This window comes from Thamnophis elegans, chromosome 1 (assembly GCF_009769535.1).
Source record: "Thamnophis elegans isolate rThaEle1 chromosome 1, rThaEle1.pri, whole genome shotgun sequence".
Lineage (NCBI taxonomy): Eukaryota > Metazoa > Chordata > Lepidosauria > Squamata > Colubridae > Thamnophis > Thamnophis elegans.
The window spans coordinates 91456326-91475426 of record NC_045541.1 but is presented as its reverse complement, the minus strand read 5'-3'; the positions used below and the strand labels follow the sequence as shown (position 1 = coordinate 91475426).

General features: G+C 38.5%; 1 protein-coding gene across 1 annotated transcript; it reads left to right on the top strand.

Moving 5' to 3' along the window:
• The first annotated feature begins 4935 nt into the window (after window positions 1-4935).
• Window positions 4936-18016, top strand: DEPDC7 (DEP domain containing 7). Its single transcript, XM_032209874.1, has 9 exons — window positions 4936-5053; window positions 8572-8965; window positions 10092-10222; window positions 11427-11616; window positions 12552-12766; window positions 14740-14882; window positions 15905-16030; window positions 16117-16195; window positions 16608-18016. Exons 1-9 carry the CDS (start codon window positions 4981-4983, stop codon window positions 16835-16837), a joined length of 1581 nt encoding a protein of 526 aa, XP_032065765.1. The 5' UTR covers window positions 4936-4980; the 3' UTR covers window positions 16838-18016.
• Window positions 18017-19101: the final 1085 nt, after the last annotated feature.

Genomic DNA, 19101 nt, shown 5'->3' with positions numbered 1-19101 from the left:
ACATGCGGAAAACTTGTTTGATCTTGATTGTGTGCCATCAAGTTGGTTCAACTCTTAGTGACCACATTGATTTACTCCATTATCTCACTCCTTTGTCAAACTGAAGTTAGTTTATTTCATCCTGCTCAGTCCATAATGTGGTTTCTCATGTGGACAATGAGATGTTCTCAGATTACCATTTTTCTAAACACCCTCCATAATTTGACATAATCAACACAATCAAAGATCTTTCAATAGCCAATGAAGCACATACTGGTTTCTTTTTAGTATTCTTTGGCTTTTTCAATTATCCATCTTGCATCAGTAGTAATCTTTAATGATCCTCAGCCTTTTCTAACATCAGTTTGAATATCTAACGTCTCTTTTTCTATGTAGGGCTCTAATCGTTGGATAATTTTAAGCATTAATTTGATAGCATGTGAAATTAAGGATATTGTGTGATAGTTGTACATTTTGTTAAATCCCCTTTTTTGGTATTGGAATATAGACTGATCTCTTCCAATCTGTTGGCCATTGTGTCCTCCTGATTTACTGCCATAATTTAGATAGAACCTTGATTGATTTATTTTTTTACCATATGGGTATTTTACCAGTTGTAAGAGTATTCCGTACCCTTACAATTTGGTAGTGACTGTGGTAGTGATCTAACATCGTTGTCCAGTATTAGAGGCTCTTGTAAAAAGGGAATATTTTTTAACATACCTTGGATGTTAACATCTCTACCATACAGTATTTTAATATACTCCTTCCATCTTTGATATCCTTGGAATCAATTACTATCTGTCCATTGGTGTTCTTCATCATACCAATTTGTGGTTGGAACCTTCTCTTGAGTTCAGATATCTATTGAAAGACTTTACTTAGTGTTTCCATCTTCAATGTCTTTGCAGATGTTACAATACTGTTTTTTGTCTTCTAGTAGCTCTCTGAAATTCTGTTCCACTCCTGTCTGATGTTTCTATCTTTCATGGCTTTAACTTCTCTTCTCAGCAATTTCCATGGTTAGTTCTAACTACTTTGCTTTCTTCTCTTCCTTTATTTTGGGCAGTCTCTTTTCACTTTTAACTTCTTTGTTCATACCACAATTCCTTTGGTTTTCTATCAAAGACGTCCAGATTTTAGAGTGATTCCTGATGTACTCCTTTAAAATGGTGGATATATGCTCAAGTTCATATCATGGGAACTGATTGGCTTTCTTCTTTACGTTAACTTGGAACTTGAGATTTGTTCTATTCTCTGCACCTAGCTATGTCTTTGGCACTTTAATTGTGCACTTCCTTTTAGCAATAATATAGTCAGTTTGAATTCTATGCACTCCTTCTAGTGATGTCCATGCACAGAGACATTATTTTGGTTCCTGGAAGACAATGAAGATGAACTATGAAGAAATCAGTGGAGTGGCAGAAATGGGTAAGTTGATCTCCTGCTTTTGATTTCTTAAACCATACAATCCAATTATATTTTCTTCTTTCGTGTTTCCAATGTTGACATTCCAATCTCCAATCACAAGCAGCACATATCACTGGCATGTTCTGTCAATTTCAAATTGGACCTGATTATAGAGTCACTTCTAGATTATGGGCAGAACACAAATCTAATACCATAATTAAATAAAACTCATCAACTTCTTTCTGCATCAGCATTTGGAGCATAGTTGAATGATTATCATATTAAAGTGTTGTTATTTTGAAAAGATTGATTTTAAAGGGAACACTATCCGTAATTCAATAATGCTATCAGTATCCAATGCTTAGTTTTAGATAGAGATAGTAGTAAATATTGTAGCTTCATATATCTATCTATCATCCATCCATCCATCCATCCATCCATCCGTCCATCCATCCGTCCATCATCTATCTATCATCTATCTATTTATCTATCTATCTATCTATCATCTATCTATCTATCTATCTATCTATCTATCTATCTATCTATCTATCTATCTATCTATATTTAAAGTCACAACCCCAGGTATGCCCAAATATGGGAGGAAGTTCACTGCTTCCATTTTCTGTCCATCAGCTCATCATAAGAGACCATCCAGACAGAAACCCAATATTTTTACTGTTGCCTTTGTTACATTTGTGATGTATTTGTGCTGATAATTTATTTTATATGTGCGTGTGTGTGTAGTATTTGTGCTGATAAATAAATAAAGGGAGACTAGTATAGATCTATCTATATATATATACATACATACATACATACATACATACATACATACATACATACATAATTTGAGCGGCATGGTGGCCTAGTTGTGAAGGTGCTCACCTCCCACTCAGAAAAGAGTTCAATCCTAGGTAGCAGTATATATTTCTTTCCTAAGGCATAAGAAAAAAATATCTGTTGCAAACTCCACATAGTGTCAGGAAGGTATCCGGCCAATAAATACTCCGTGACCCGTCAAAAGCGCGAACATCATAAGCGCGCCAACAACACCACGGCGCTAAAACCGCGATGTCAAAAGCGCGCTGACAACAGCGCGCCGACAACAGCGCGCCGACAGAAGCGCGATTTAATTTAAGGTAAGATTTACAGTTAGGTTTAGGGTTAGGTTTAGGGTTAGGTTTAGGGTTAGGTTTAGGGTTAGGTTTAGGGTTAGGTTTAGGGTTAGGTTTAGGGTTAGGTTTAGGGTTACGTTACAGCGCGCTTCTGTCGGCACGCTTTTGTCGGCGCGCTTTAGGGCTAATTAGTCGCTCATTCGTCGCACGGTTTTGTCACCGCCCTTTAGACACCACGGTTTAGTCAGGCGCGCTTTTGTTGTGCGCGCATTTGTGGTGGAACCAAATACTCAGGTCCATCCAGTCGTCCTACACCTAATTAAGGGATAGAGAGTTGTAAAAAGTGAGTTTTAAGCAGACCCTGCTATAGCACAGGAATAACACTAGGAAGAATACATGAAACTACATCATTTACGCGGAGGAGAGCCTTCTCAGTAGCAGCTCCGACCCTTTGGAACGATCTCCCCGTGGAGATTCGCACCCTCACCACCGTCCAGACCTTCCGCACAGCCCTCAAGATCTGGCTATCCCGTCAGGCCTGGGGATAAAGATTCTAATCCGCCCCACCCGAATGCTGAATGAAAGTTGTGTTTTATTGTTTTATTTTTTTTACTCACGTATTGTCTTATGTTTTGTCTTGCACTTCCCCTCCCATGAATTGTAAGCCGCCCTGAGTCCCCTCAGGGAAAAGGGCGGCCTATAAATATTAATAAAAAATCAAAATCAAATCAAATTTAATATATTGTTGAAATATAATTATTATATAAATGTATTACATTTTGAAATTGCAGATAATGAACTTGGATAGAATTAGACTTCAGCATTACACTTTACAGAGTGATACAAATTTCTCTTATAAATTTATACAACATGGGTATTTTTCAAATAGTCACACTAGTGCGTTGATCTGCTCCTATGTCTCATTCTTACCATTTCCAAAAATCTGGGTATCCCAAATTGTTAATAACATAAAATTTAGTTTCTTCTAGTGTGGCACTGAATGTAATGAACTTTACTCTTTAGAAGCCTTGTGAGGACTACAGCCTTAATATTTTTATATTTTGATACTCCTCCTTCCCAACTTCCTTATTTTCTCTCCCTTAGGCTAACTTAATGCTACAAATAGGATGCACACTTCCAGGATCAATCAGGTTTATTTATTAAAAAGTCCCAAAATACAGGAAGCACTGAATCTGATTTTTAATAGAGAAAATATACCAACTCATACAAATCAATGTGGGGAAAATGCAATAGGATAAAATTAATTTTATTTGGGCACCAAACCTTTATGCATTTACTTTAGAGTAATCCCCAATGAATTGGATCTAGATTCATTCATGCATAGAATAAAACTATTGGAATCAATAATCCTTATTGCCATGAGTAACACAAGTTCCATTAATGGGAGCGACTTTTGATAAATTATGCCAAGATTTGTGCATCTGTTTTGCATCTAATGAAATAAAACAAGGAGTGCAGTGTTTACACATTTGCTGTTCTCTCTGTAGTTCTTCACATTCTGATACACTGAACAATTTTGTTCCTAGTTCATTTTGTAATTTGTTCCTCGATGAGCCAAGTACCATGTATAATAATGCTGTTGCCATATACCAATAAATTTAATATGAGAATCCCGAATGACAGAATTATATCTGTACTACATGACAGTGTGTACTTTTTTTCAGGAGCTCCTGGAAAATAGTCAACAGCTTTATTGATCTGAATTTTCTGCTGAATTCCAGTTCTCAACACTATTTATAGATAGGGGCAGCATTATCTCAATAGTTTGTCTCAAGCAATAAATCTATAGCCCACATCCAGCAGCTCCATCCAGTGGGGCCAGTGGTGAGGCTCACGGTTGTTGTATGTTGTACTTAATAAGGCTTACTTCAGATATCTAATTATACATGTAAAAAAGTTACATTTTTAGTCACCCTTATTTATGCTGGAACCCAAGTAAACATGTATATATGCATGCTGTTGGAAAGTCAGATGCTATCGCTGCTTGTAGATTATTCTTACTCATACAACCCGATCACAATTCTTGTCTTTCTAGCTAGGATTTTAGAAGACTGGTGGTGAAGTGCAGAATATTTCTGTTGCACGGAAGGACCCCTCAAAATCAATTAAATGTACACACGTTGAGAAGAACTTTCCGAAGTATCCAATGCCATTATTCTATTATAACAAAACAGTAAAAGAAAATCCTCCGAGGTCCCGGACTTTACAACAGGGAGTAAGAGCGGCTCTTTATATACCTCAGCTTCTTCGTCCGAGGAGACATTCCCCTCTCCTCTGGCGACCTCTATTTAGATTACAAGCGTATTTCCCAAACACCGCCCCCAGAGAACTAATTTGCACCAATAGCAGCGTCCTGCGCATATAAAGGCCCACTTACCCCGGCGAAGAGACCACTAGGAGGCGGCGAGCGTTTATATCATTCGCGGAGGCGCGTTTGGCGAAAGCAGCTGCGCTGATGGCTACGGTGAAGGAGAAGGCGGCAGCTTTGAATCTCTGCGCGGTGTATAGCCCCGCCAATAGACCCCCAGGTAAGACTGGATTCCCCGGGTATGTTCCAGAGGGAGGGCAGGGAAGCCAAGATTTGGGTGGTTGTTGTTGGTTTTTTAACAGAGAAGAGTAAAGCTGCTGGGCAGAGTGTCACGATGAGGCGAAAGGAAAAGACTAAGGAAACTCGACCGGTCGGGACGGATTCTTTAAAGCTGGTGGTGCTGCAGGGAAGGAAGAATTCACTTGTTTTGCTCCCGCGCTTGATAGTAAATAAGGACGGGAGAGGACTTTTTAACAGATTAACAGAGTTGGAAGGGACCTTATAAGTCATCTAGTCCAACCCCCGGCTCAAGCAGGAGACTTTGGGCGTTGGTACGCTTCTCTGCCCTGTTGCTCTGAAGAGATGGATCCCGGTCCCGGTGGTGTGGTTCCCTGCCCTCTCGCACCCGAATTGGTCGTTGCTCTGATACCCTTCCTTTTGCGGTTTCTTTCCCTCTCTTGTCTGATGGGGAGAAAGGACCGACCCGGCCCTCTGTCTATTCCGGGTGACTTGGAGTTGGATTGTGGGAGAAGGGCTCAGCACTTCTCCATCCCCTCCGCTGCTTTGGGCGAGGTGGTAGTACAACATGCAGCGCTTGTCCCGGCTGGGGAGGAAGTGTGCTTACGCGGACTCCCTCTAACCTACTTCACAGCCCTGCTACCTTTGCGCAGGGTTTCCTTTATTGTCTTGGATTCGCGGTTCCTCCCCCCCCCCCCGCCCTTAATTTAAGGAGAAAAGGCATTTTGCAAACGGAGATTATCTGGTACTTCCCGCGGCCCTTCTGCCTTAACAGAAGGGGCTCTGGGCTTGTCAGTTTCTCCCTTTCCCATAAAAAGTTACGAATGGTTGCTAAGGGTTGTTACTGTACTCCCTCTTTATAAAAGGCATCAATAAATGATTGTTTATGTTAAGCTTGAAAAGCTCTACCTTTGCCTTAGGATCTTTGGGGAAGTTTTAGGAAGTGGGGTAATTTCTTCCCACTTTGGGGATAGCAAACTAGGAAACTCTCCTGACTGAAATATTGCTAACCAACATTAGTAGTTATACCAATAATAAATTTTGCAACAGTGCCTCCCTTTCTTCTCTCTTCTTTCCCATTGCTCCAGGCCACATTTACATAAGGCCTTCAGAATAGGTTTTGCAATCTGTCTTTCCAGGCTTATCTCTATGTACCCTGTTTCTGTGGCAGTCCAGGGTTAAATTTTGAACAATTGGCAAACCAAGACACATGCACACACAAACTAGTTCCATTTGTTTAAGCAGGATGCCTCTAGGTATGTTACTGTGATTGACCTGATAAGAGTATATTTGAAAGGTGCTATTTAGAGGTTTCAAGGTGAGGTTTCCATCCTCCCCAGATCTGACTCCAGCCACTTTGGCACCCTAGGCAAAGTCATATTCTGCTGCCCCTTGTGGTTTGGCTCATCCTCTGATGATGTTAGGAATGGCAAAAATGCATTCTCTCATGTGTCCCCCCCCCTTTAATTTTTTTTAGCTTTGTAGCCATGATTATTACCCTGGGCATTTTTTTCCTTGGACATTTTCACCCATTTTGCATTGTAATTTTAATTAAGTCAGCATCCATTGCTGTCATATGACTTCCACTTTTTATTGTGTTTTTCAGAACTCTTTTCAATCTGGGCCCATGCCTGCTTGGCCTTAGCCTAGAGAACAACCCTGTTCCTAATTGTCAATATGTCAGATGAATAGAATATTTCTTAGAAGCACTTAGAGTAGTACCTTACTCATAATTATTACAAGCTGACAGTTCCTATTAACAACTAAAGTGATGTGCCCATGTTACACATGTCAGAGGAATTTGTTTTAATGTGGATGATAACTATAAGCTATAAATAATAATTGTAATAAACATTTTGGGAGGAAAATGTGTTACAATAATTTTAATCTTGAAAAGAACCTGTATTTTTTGTTGCTAAAGGTCTTCAATCAAAACAGCATCCCTATATGGCACTAGGTTATCTGTTATATCCTTATGCATTGCCTTTTATTCAATTTTCCTACAATACAATAGTATTTTTGCATACTTTTAAACAAAAGAAACACCAATGACAATATATGGCTTGTTTTTCCTGAATACTCATAGTGGTCTCAACATCTGCAGCGTAGTTTCTGATGAATGGTTAGACATTGGTTCAATAACCCATGTTGACTGGGGATTGTGAAAACTGGTATTAGTCTACTCCAAACAGGTGTCTGCATATTTTAAGTTTTGCAGAATTGAGTTAACCGTAGAAAGACATAATGGTCCCAGCCAAGATGACACGAATAAGTGACATGGGAAGCTGAAGTGTAGCAAGCTCTGAAGCAGGGATGTCAAACTCAAGGCCTGTGGCCTGCATCCAGCCCCCAGGCTACTTAGATCTGGCTCAGGGAAACAGCCTGGAAATAGAAAATGACCAGCCAGAGGGGCCTCTGCCAGAAAAAATGGGGTGCAGGGGGGCTGGGCACGGTTTTATCCGACAGAATTTTGGCCAGTAGACTGCTGCAGGAGGCATCCGTCCCGTCTGCCATCTGTCCCATCTCCCCCCCACCCCCGAGCTGGCCCGCAGAGGACAACTACAGTGCTGATTTGGCCCTTGAAGAAATCCAATTTGACACCTCTGCTCTAGAAGGAGAGAGGAATATTACTATGTAGAATTCAATGCTATCCAGTCGAATGAAAGTGCAAGAAAGTTTATCTAGCAATTGCAAGCAAATCACCAGCCTCTTTTTCTCTTTCTCTCTCCTCTCCTCTGGTGGCCTGTAGCCTACATGTCATTGGAAGACTTGAAGAGCCAAATTTAGTTTGTTATAAGCACATCAGGTATTAATTTCATCTCTCAAAACACATAAGCCCCCTCCTCAGAATAGTCCATAGCTCAGCCCATTTTTGGAGTATGGGCTTTAGTAAGCCAATCAAAATCTCTTGTGCTCCAATGGCACTAAAAGAGGTTGATTTTTAACTAATGCCACCTCAAGTGAGAGAGAAAAGCTTCAGATGAATAATTTATTTGGTAATCCCATTTGGAAAGGATTTTTTTAAAATACCGTAAGCGATACAAGTAGTTCTCGATTTACAACACTTCATTTAGTGACTGAAGTTGCAACGGCACTGAAAATAGTGAATTAGGACCATTTTTCACACTTATGGACCATTGCAGCATCCCAATAGTCACATGCTTCACATTCAGATGCTTGACAACTGACTCTCATTTATGACAGTTGCAGCATCCCGGGGTCATATGATCCCCATTGCGACAGTCTGACAAGCAGTCAATGGAGAACCCAGATTCACTTCACGACCTGGTTACTAATTTAACAACTGCAGTGATTCACTTAATAAAAAGTAGCAAGAAAAGTCATAAAATGGCATAACAAATTCACTTAACAAAAATTTTCACTTAGCAACATAAATTTTGATCTTAATTATGGTCATAGGTTGAGGACTACCTGTACATTAATTATACTTTTGAGAGAGGAAATGCATCTGCTAACTCATCTTCTGTATTGCTTTATAAGGCTTCAGCTTGGCCCAGAGGCCATTTGGAGCCACTTATGTATGGAGCAGCATTATCCACGCACTTCAGACCCAAGTTGAAGTGAAAAAACGACGTCAGAATCTGAAATGTTACAATGACTGTTTTATTGGCTCCAATGCAGTGGATGTTGTCTACGCCCATCTTCTCCAAAACAAATATTTTGGTGACACAGATATTAATCGGAGTAAAGTTGTGCGCGTGTGCCAGGCTTTGATGGACTACAAGGTGTTTGAGGCTATTCCCACCAAGGTCTTTGGAAAAGACAAGCGATCTGTGTTCGAGGATAGCAGCTGCAGCCTCTACAGATTCTCCAATGCAAGGAATCAAGCGGAGAGCCTCTGCGGGAGACAACATGGCCATTTTGTACAGCAAAGGTCTGTGCGAGAATGCTCAAGGTGAAATATTGAAAAATTAGAGAGGAACTTACATTTTTTTTCTGGTTGGCTGCAACTTCCTAACTTCTATGCCCTCCTGGTTATATGCAAATCTCATAGCAAAGCAAGCATGGATATGTTGGAATTAAAAGAGCTGTTTTGTGGAACACCTAGAGTGAGGGTGAGCAACTATGGTTCCTTTAAAACCTGTGGACTTCGACTCCCAGAATTCCTGGGCCAGCCACAGGTTGTAAAGGGGTCATAGTTGCCCACCCCTAATCTAGAGAATCCTAGATGGGGGAAATGTATATTTAAAAATTGCATCTTGTAATGTGCCTAAAAGTAACAACATAAGGACCATTGAAGTGTTTCTATGAAGTGTGCTTCATAGCTGGAGAGGTAGCCCAAAAAAGACCAGCGCTTTGGAGCCACTAATCTGAATTCAGAAAGAAGAGACACCCATAAAAGTGTTTCCCAGGAATCTCTTTGGCTGACTACAATGGCATTAAACATTAATAACATAAAGCTACCTGACTTAGCAAAGTAAGCGAAGATTGCAAATTGATATAAGCAAGCTAGTTTATGAGCATTGGCAGGTGGTACTGGATTTGGATATTGTACCATTAAACGAAGTCTATCACAACCACTAAGTATCTTTAGTCAAATTGTTTTAATTTCAGTTGTCCATCTATATATTGAAAATAACTACGGTAACTACTTAAGAGACATGATGCTTAAAAGTGAGGAAGCTTGCAAACTACTTTGCATAATATAAATGTTGGCAATAATTATAGACTCTTATTAACAATTTATTCTTGGAAAATGAATTTGTTAGTGATCAGAATGACCGCTATGGATAATGAAACATAAGAGAGCCAGTTTGGTCTTGTGGTTAAGACACCAGAATACGGCAAGGACATATCTAGGCATCTCCAAGAATTGGACATGATTGAATGGAATTCAAAAAATGCAACTATGACCAAAGTATTTTTTAAGGGAAGCATTTATGTATGTCTCCATTGGAGTTATAGTCCAGAGGTTTGGCATTTGTGTATAGAAACAAGATCTAAATATTACTATCAGTACTGATACTTGGCTCTTCCATTCCTTTTTTTTTAAATTACAGACAGGAAAAAAGATTATTACTTGATACATCATCAGTGAGATCAGAAAGTTTGGAGGATCTCTTAGAAAACCTGAGTCTAAAACCTGTTAATTCTCCTCAAGTACATCCATCCTCACATTTGTCTCGTCAAGGTAAGGGGGATAGACATCAAACTATCTCCAGCAAAGCTTTTCCAGTTCTCAAATTGGAGACAAATACAAAATTAATCTCTCTTCCATGTCCAATATAAAATGCAGAGCTCCAACCAAAAGAACATGTTGTGTGGGGTATTTCCTTGAATTCTTCACAGCTGCTAATTTTCTCATAAGCCTGACAACTCTGATGTCTCTCCTGTGATATGATCTCACATCATGGTTATCTTAGATAGTATGAATCTATAACACATTAGAAAAAAACAGGTGTACCTGAGAATAATGATAGCCTAGATCACTAGTGAACAACCTGCAGCTCTTGATGTAATCTGGAAACAATTCAGAGGGTGCATAAAACTGTATGTTCATGCTAGAGATGGGAAAGGCAGAGTTGTAGTTGTAGCCTCAGCTCCCCAACAAAACCAAAGATTTTCATTCATGCTAAAGACATTCAGGTCTCCTTCTCTAGCACTTGCTGCTGCTTTCCCTTTTTGTTTTTCTTTTTTAAACTAGAGATATATGTTTTTGAAGGAGCAAGGAATTTACTACTGTGGCCTTGTCTCCTACTTTGTGCCTGACTTATGGCTCAGTTAGCAAACCACTTAGAGACCAGCACTACAAATAGTCCATTCTTCTCAAGCCATAGCTGGTTTAAACAAGATGATTGTAACATGTGGCTGCCATGTTCTTTCAATCTACTTCTTGAACAAAAACAAAATCTGATACTAACTTAGTAGCTAGTTCTGTCGGTTTTTTGTGTTTGGATTTGCAGATTGCTCAAAAAAAAAATGTAGGAAACCCCAAACAAGTTCTTTGTTTAGTACTTCAAGTTAAGGGTGTCATTGTTCTAGCTGGAAAAATTTTAACAAGGGTTTCTTTCTTTTATGCATCCTTATTAACATGATTTATGTGATTGGTTTTCCCATCTAGTAAAGATCTCTGGCAATTCAAACGGGAAAGAATGTAAAGCATTTTGGATACATTGAAGTCCTTACTGTTTGCTGCATAAATCTCTATTGGTTATCTTCTTTTTTTCTGAAGCACTCTTGTGGATGATAGTAAAGCAGGAGGAATAAATTATTTTAATGTTCTCTGCAGAAGAAGAGTTGGTCACAAGCAAAGACTGCAATGTTGGATTACACTTCTTGATCATTATATGTTTGTTAACACTCTCACTATGTGGTTTTTTCTTCATTTTTCCTAGTGATTAATGAAGTTTGGGGAGAGCAAACTATTGCCCGTCTCCTGCAGCTAATAGATCTTCCATTGCTTGATTCTTTACTTAAATACCACAAGATTGGATCCCAATTTCCACAAACAAAGCAGGAACCTGAACATAGCATCACAAACAACTATCTTGACCGAGAAATTCTGAAAGCTTTTGGTGATGCGCAGTAAGTATTTATGTATATATCTGTATAAATAGGAAGGCAAAAAAAAAAAAGATTTATCAGCAAACTTTATTTCTCTTCCTAAAAATATAATTTTTTGCAAGCAGTGAAGGAAGAGGTTTAAGTATAGAGTAGACATGGCCAACTTTTTGTGATTTGAGGCCACATTTTTAATTTTGGGGAGTTTCAAAGGGGCATAACAAAGGCCTTTTATGGCCTCTGGGGGAAATGGGACTAAATGAGAGTCTTAAGAGAGTTATAATTGCCCCTTTTAGAAAGTCCACCAATAGGAAAGTCTACTGATTGGGAGATGTGTTTGAGTGATGAGTGATGAAAACATTAGGGTCCAGGCACCCATTTTGTCCCCTGACTCTTTCTGCCAGTATAGAAATCTGAACATATTGGTCTCTCTGTCCTGCCTCCACATATTGCAGAAATCCTGTGGGTTGCATGTAAGGTACAAGTTGCTCACTCCTGATTTTTGGGATGGGTTCTCCTCCTTCTCGCCAAGGTGGCGCAGTGGTTAAATGCAGCACTGCAGGCTACTGCTAGATCAGCAGGTCAGCGGTTCAAATCTCACCGGCTCAGGGTTGACTCAGCCTTCCATCCTTCCGAGGTGGGTAAAATGAGGACCCAGATTGTTGGGGGCAATATGCTGACTCTCTGTAAACCGCTTAGAGAGGCCTGAAAGGCCTATGAAGCGGTATATAAGTCTACTGCTATTGCTATATATTATTCTCTGTGTGGTAATCTCTGCCCAAATGTGCCATGCTCAGTGGGTGTTTTATCTTCTTTAAGCAGAGATCCTTTCATCATTTTTCCTTTGCCCCTAACATGTTCTCTTGACTTCCAGTGGGACTTATTCACAACAAAATGTTATCTGCCGTAGAGCCGGTACTATAGTCAATAGAACATTGTAAGCATTATCTTTTTTCTAGGGCAGATGAATGGCTGTCTGCAGCAATTGATTGTTTGGAGTATCTCCCAGATGCGATGGTGGTTGAAGTAAGCCGCAGTTTACCTAATCGGCCTGATCAAGTGCAGGTGGGGAAACTGTTGTTGTTTGATACTATTGGGAGGTACTACAGCCAAAAAAAGGAACCATTGCTAAGCCATGTGCCTGAAATCCACCTGGGAATTGCTGAGTTGCTAGGTAAGTGAATGGATTTAACACACATTGTAAAAAGCAAAGTGCTTTGCCATACAAATTTGTCATGCATTCCCCCTGTTCTCATTAAGCAAGATTGCCCTGAGTTGGTGAAACGGGGCCATCCAGAGAAAAGCAAGTATCCATGGGATCCCCAGCATACTGCTTCGATTGTGAAAAGAGGGAGAATGCACAAAGCTTTACTTATTACAGGAAATGGGAGAGTCCTAAATACAGGCTGTTACTTTTTTTTTTAATAGCCTACAATGTGATGGAAGTAAAGATGTCAGCCAGTTTTCTCTAGTACTGGACAAGGCACCAGGCTGGAATTCAGGAGGTTGTTCATATTTTAGGCATGAGAACTGACTGGGCGATCTTGGGCCAGTCATTCCCCCTCAGCCCAACTCACCACGCTAGTTGTTGTTGTTGCAGTGAAATAGGAGCAGGGTGGAGTATTAAATATGCTTGCCACTTTGAGTTACAAATAAAAAAAAATAAGATAGGGTAAAAGATCAGATGTGCATTTAAAATATATCTATTCGGTTTCAATAAATCAATTGTATCTTGCTTCATATACACATATTGCACTAAACCATGCTTTGGTTTACCATACTTTTTTAAAGTAAACTTCGGTGGCCATATTACATAATATGCTGAGTCCTAATCTATGATTTAGGAACTCCAGTGCCAGATGTAACAGCTGAGCCAAAAGCAAACAACAATGATCAATTATCACAGTGTGAAATCCACTCTATGTGAGGGCCAGTTATAAGTAGTGAATATATACCAGTTTTTTCAATGTGCAGCATTGCAGGACACATTCTTCTACCAATGTAGTGGTGTAATCCATATGTCTATGGAGATTTTCAGTCATTCTGGTCATGGTTGTCCCAAAGGTGCTTTTCAAAAGGTAACTGGACTTTCTTCTTGGTTTTTTTTTCTTTGAAAACATTTGGCTTCTCATCCAAGAAGCTTCTTTGGTTAACAGTGAAAAGTACCTTTGGGATGTAACTTTTAGCTTTATCTATATTATTGTAGAGCCCTCAGTAACATGCAGAAGATCAGTGACATTTGTATATATACAGGTAGCCCCCGATTTACAGCTATTTATTTAGCAATTGTTTGAAGTCAGAATGGAACTGAAAAAAGTGACTTACAATGGATCCTCATACTTATGACTGTGTCAGCATTCCTCTCAGTTGCGTGATCAAAATTCGAGCTCTTGGCAACTGGCATGTATTTACAATGGCTGCAGAGTCCTGGGGTCACGTGATCTTTGTGACCTTTACAACTGGCTTTCAACAAGCAAAGTCAATGAGGAAATAAGGATTTGCTGAACCATCACATTTAACACCTCTTCACTTAATAACAGCAGTAAAACCCTGTAAAAGCAACCATCTCCAACTCAGGAGTGTGAATGCCATGATACCACTATGATCCTAACTAAAGCTATTTTTATGCCTATAGAATCATGTATTTCCATGTAAGATTTAACCAGGACCTTTATGTATGTTAATCAATAAAATTTCTAATTTCTAAAGCAAAGCAGACAATATAGTCAATATGTGGATAGCTCATGTACTCCTTGTAAGGGGAAACTTCCATAATAAACATTGAAAATCTTTAACAATGTGATAGGAATTTGCCAGCAGATTCATTCTGCCAGCATGTCATATTGGCAATAGTAGTGGTGTTATTATTTATAGATAACAAATAACTAGGATTTTAATTAAAACAAGAAGCTGTGAGGTTTGATAAAGGGACCATTTTCTGAAATATTTATGATCTCATTAAGCATATTATTTTAGTAAGAAATTTGAAGTAAGTTCTGGTGCAGACCATGAAAAAAAAAGAATATTAATTAAATCAATTTAAATTTATTATATAGTTTATAATAAGACAGAAATTGCAAACCATGCATATGTTTGTCAATCAGTATTTAAATAAAAATGTAACAATTGGTTTGGTTTTCCTTCCAGTTAATGGAAAAACTGATCAGGCTTTGGAAGCCATTCAGCTCTATTTAAAATTATTGGATAGCCATGCAAGAGAGGAATTCAGGAAACTGCTTTACTTCATGGCCGTGATAGCTCAGAATTCTGAACTTAAGCTACAAAGTGAGGCAAGTAGTTCATGTGTGAAGCCTCTTTATGCTCTTTGGTGACAGGGGGATGTGGATAGAAAACTTGTGGACCTTCAAATGTGCTAAATTACTACTCTCAGGTTCCTGAATCCTGTGTTAGACAGTGGATCCTTCCAAGATCCTTGTATATACACAGGGAGTCCCCGATTTACAGTTATTTATTTACCAATTATTTGAAATTAAAATGCTTAGCAGCTGAAGACTACAGTGGTACCTCAGTAGATGTTGTTAATTGATTCTGGGAGATGCAAGGAGTACTAAAAAGGACGAGTCCCAAACAAATTACATGGCTTACCATGTGACCCTTTGTTTCAGACAGAAATAACTTTCTGTGTGTCCCTTTTCCTATGTCAGCCACATTCCCAGCATGGCCGACTTCCTGTCCACCTTTGGTGGCCACCCCCTCCTTTTGCAGCGACCTTCTCAGCATGCCTGACTTCTTGTCTGTTCTTTGCTGGCATCCCCTTCTTTTTATCACAGTATGTCAAGTACTAAACAAACACTGAGTACTGGGACAACATTTTCACATCAAAATGCATTGAGTACCAAATTCAATGAGTTTTTAAGGAATCAACTACTGAGGTGCCACTGTATATAGGAAAAGACCACAGCTATATATGGCAGCATCATTCCTCCTGAGAAGAGGAACGGTGAAGTGAGAAGGTGACTTCAGCATGTATTTCTACACTATGATTATGAATGTCTAATATTACCCCAGGAAAGTATCACAATAAGCTAGCTGACCTGGTTTAGCACTGGAAGGGAGACCATGGGAAGTAATAAATAAATCAACCTCATTTGCATAATGTTTAAAATTGCTTGCACTTGTATAACTATGGTTGACTGCCCTTTTACAAAATGGTGAATTTACTAAGATTAAAAGGCATGCATTTGAAAACTGAATATATGCTCTAATTATAGCTATAGGAAATAAGGTGGATCTATCAGTGCAAACTATTAATCCTTTTGCTTCCTCCCTCCCCCACCTTCTCGGTTTATAGAGTGAAAACAGGATGATTGTGAAAAGAATGTTCTCCAAAGCCATAATCAATAATAAAACATTATCTAAAGGAAAAACAGATCTTTTGATTTTATTTCTAGTGGACTATCAGAAAGATGTTTTAAAGGTAGGCATCCACAAGTCATTTTCTCCACACTATTATGCGTAATCTATTCCATTCTTAATAATTAACATTATTTTATTTTGTTCAAGATTTCAGGGACGCTACATAAAATGGTCAGTGATAAGCTTCTGGCTATACAGAGGGGCACAGATTCCAGTCTGAATATTGGTAAATTTTATTTTCATAAGCTTCAGTCATGTTAATAAACTTTAGTGTGAACTGCTCTGGGTATAGTCCACTATAAAAATAAAGCTGCTAAATAAGCCAGTCTAGAAAAAATCTGCTCTTTGGCAGGAAGAGTGACATTAAAAGTAAGTAAATATGGCTGTGCAAACCTATTCAGAAGAAGTACTGAATACCTCAAAGCTTACAATTTTCTAATACTAAATGTCCTAAACTTCATGAAGAGAGAGTTGGGACTAGTTGGGCAACTTTGAGACTAAAGTACATTTAAGCCTTTATCTCCAGGATCACTCTATTAATTGTAATTAGGGGGATATTGTGAAAACATTTAAAAAACCATTTTAAATACCTCAAATGTCTATGATATTTTTAATAATGAATTTTATTCTTGTTCCAGGATATACTTTTTGCCAGAGGCTTGATGAATGTGAGTATCATTTCATTGCCAAAAAAACTACAGAAGAGGAATTGGTGTCTTTACTAAAAACTATTGATGAAGATTCCAGTCTCTCTGCCAAGGAACGGAAGAAGCTGCTAGATCAATTCTATACTAGTAATCCAACTATCTTTTTGCAGTATTTTGGTGAGAGAGATGTTCCTGTGTGTAACGGTAGACTTGACTTCTAAAAATCTGTACTGTGTATCTCTATAAAATGGTTTTATATTGTACTTAAAAGTGTTGGTAAATAGGGGTGGAATCCACCTGCAAAACTGCTATTTAAAAACAATAAAGTGTATTGATTCATATGCTAAATAGTGAGAAAATAGTATTTCTCCTAAATGAGTAGGAAATACATCATCAAAAGCTGAAAGCAAATATCTTTTGGCCTCCTTTGTGAACATAAGCCCTTTGAGTAGAATGCAGTTCAGAGAAAAGAAATATAATTGAATTGCTGATGGTTTTAGTTCTAGTGCATGTTCTTGTTACAGTCACATGACACCCAGCCATGTATTTTGCTTCTGGCAGTGTATCCAATTTATTGTCATTTGATATGTTCCAGTAGCATGCTGAAGTACAATTGGCGCCCATGGCAGAAATGGTCAGGTGAGTGGTTGACCGGTGACACACAACACACCAGCTCAAAATAAGCAGTCATTCCTTGTATTAGAAAGCCAAATGACTGAAAGAAAAGCCATTTATAACACATTAAAACAACTGCTGAACCTTTATAATTTTCTTTGTTTATAACCCTGAAACTGCAGATGAAAGTCTGGAATGAATACCATAAATAATTTTTAAAATATGATCATAATCTATGCAATACATAGACAAATCTATACCAGAAATCTGTTTCACTGTGGCAAACAAAGCCTTTAGGTTCCTTCTCTAATTAAAGAGTAGTTGTAAATCACCCTTGGTGCTAGGGAAGTAGTCCTGCCCTTACATGGAGAAAACAACTGTATCAGTGTGGGAAGATTAATGTTGAATAAAAGGAAGTTAAGCCAAGTACAAGTAAAAGTTTCCAATATATGCTGTGAAAGTTGCCTCATTCCAGGAAACGTCTATGCTCAAATGTCTTTATATTCTAAATAAGCCATGGTGGCACAGTGGTTACAATGCAGGCTAAATCTCTGATTCTGATTGCCAGCAGTTTGGCAATTCAAGGTTGTCTCAGCCTTCCATCCTTCTGAAGCTGGTAAAACGAGGAGGCAGATTGTTTCGGGCAATATGCTGACTCTGTAAACCACTTAGGGCTGTAAAGCACTGTGAAGCGATATATAAGTCTAAGTGCTATTGTTATTATCTCATAACATAATGCCTCTAAATTAAAAATACTTATTCAGTAGCAATTGACATCAAAATACTTAGCCCACTGGTATCCTGTATTAATAAATCAGATTTTAATTTGAAAATACATGTCTCATTTTCTGAGTTCTCATTAGCTTCAGTGTACTTCATTATGATATCTCTGGCAGGATATATCTGTTTTGAAACAATGCTAAGGGCTAGTACTCAGCATTATAGGTTTAGAACAGGGCTGTCAAACTTGTGGGCCAGATGTGTCACATGCTGGACACACCCATGCCCAGTTTAGCGAAGGGAAAAAAAGTCATGATAAGTCACTAAGTCACATGACAACGCCATGATGATGCAAGTTTGACACCCCTGGTTTAGAAGATTGCTTTCAAATATGTTGCATGAAGGAAGACATTTGAAACTCAGAAGAGTGGTAAAAATAAGCAATCAAGGTGCGTATTTTGTTCTTTTCCTACTTTTGAATTAAACTGGATGAGGAAACCACAGATTGATATTCTAGCTTAATCCTTCACTTGTTCCATTTGTGTTTTGGATATTTCTGTACCATATTGAAAGTATATGCCAATTACTCCAAAGCATCTCCAAAGGAAGAAAATTGACAGGTCTATTTGTTCATAGTAGTATATTAAAATGAGAGAACCACGGGCAGATGTTGCTTGCCTAAAATATACAAACACCTGCTTCCAAAAAGAATATGAAATGTCAATAACCATTTGAATTGGGAAGTGATCTGGATTCAAAAAGAAATATGTGATTTTGTAGTATAACATCTTACACTTGTTGTCATAACCATAAAACTATATTTTCCTGGTTGTATGTCCTCTTTCTCCAATCTCAGGGAAAGACACCCTTTCTAAACAGTTGCCAAAAATGTTAAATGAAGTATGAGGAACAAATGGCCTACTACTCCCCACTCCCTCCGGATATCACTATTTCAAACCCACATTCATCATCACTAAAAAACGTATAAGAATATTAAACCACCAAAAATTATTAAGCCATTTTTTTCTCACCCAGTTACAATCATTGCAATATACCTGTACTTTTCTATTAATGAATGTGTAGTTTTGACTTAGAACAGAAATGTTGTCCATTATGTTGTCTTTATGGCAGGCAAACCATCAACTTCAGG